Genomic DNA, 389 nt, shown 5'->3' with positions numbered 1-389 from the left:
GAAGTAGTGGATTTTGAGAGCGATGGGCTCTTATGGTTACCGCCAGAGCCAGAGAACGAAGAAGATGAAAGAGAAGCTGTGCTATCTGATGATGACGGTGATGAAGGTGATAGAGGTGATTGGGGGTACCTTCGCCCATCGAATAGCTTTAACGATAAGGAGTTCCACTCTAGGGACAAGTCCAGTGGTGCTATGAAAAATGTTGTGGAAGGGCACTTTAGGGCTTTGGTAGCGCAACTTTTGGAGGTTGATAATCTACCTATGGTCAATGAAGGCGATAAAGAGGGTTGGCTTGATATAATTACATCATTGTCTTGGGAGGCGGCAACGCTTCTCAAGCCAGATACAAGTAAAGGTGGAGGAATGGATCCAGGAGGATATGTGAAGGT

The 389-nt window shown here is 46.3% G+C and overlaps 1 protein-coding gene across 1 annotated transcript; it reads left to right on the top strand.

The window, feature by feature from the left end:
* Nucleotides 1–3: 3 nt before the first annotated feature.
* Nucleotides 4–385, top strand: LOC109131972 (1-phosphatidylinositol-3-phosphate 5-kinase FAB1A-like; the record flags this gene model as incomplete). The annotated part of the gene is made up of 1 exon (XM_019243131.1): nt 4–385. A coding segment is annotated over one exon (382 nt), but the record flags the coding sequence as incomplete, so codon positions are not given.
* Nucleotides 386–389: the final 4 nt, after the last annotated feature.

This window comes from Camelina sativa, unplaced genomic scaffold, assembly GCF_000633955.1.
Source record: "Camelina sativa cultivar DH55 unplaced genomic scaffold, Cs unpScaffold10361, whole genome shotgun sequence".
NCBI classification, from domain to species: domain Eukaryota; kingdom Viridiplantae; phylum Streptophyta; class Magnoliopsida; order Brassicales; family Brassicaceae; genus Camelina; species Camelina sativa.
This window is presented reverse-complemented; position numbering and strand designations above follow the sequence as displayed.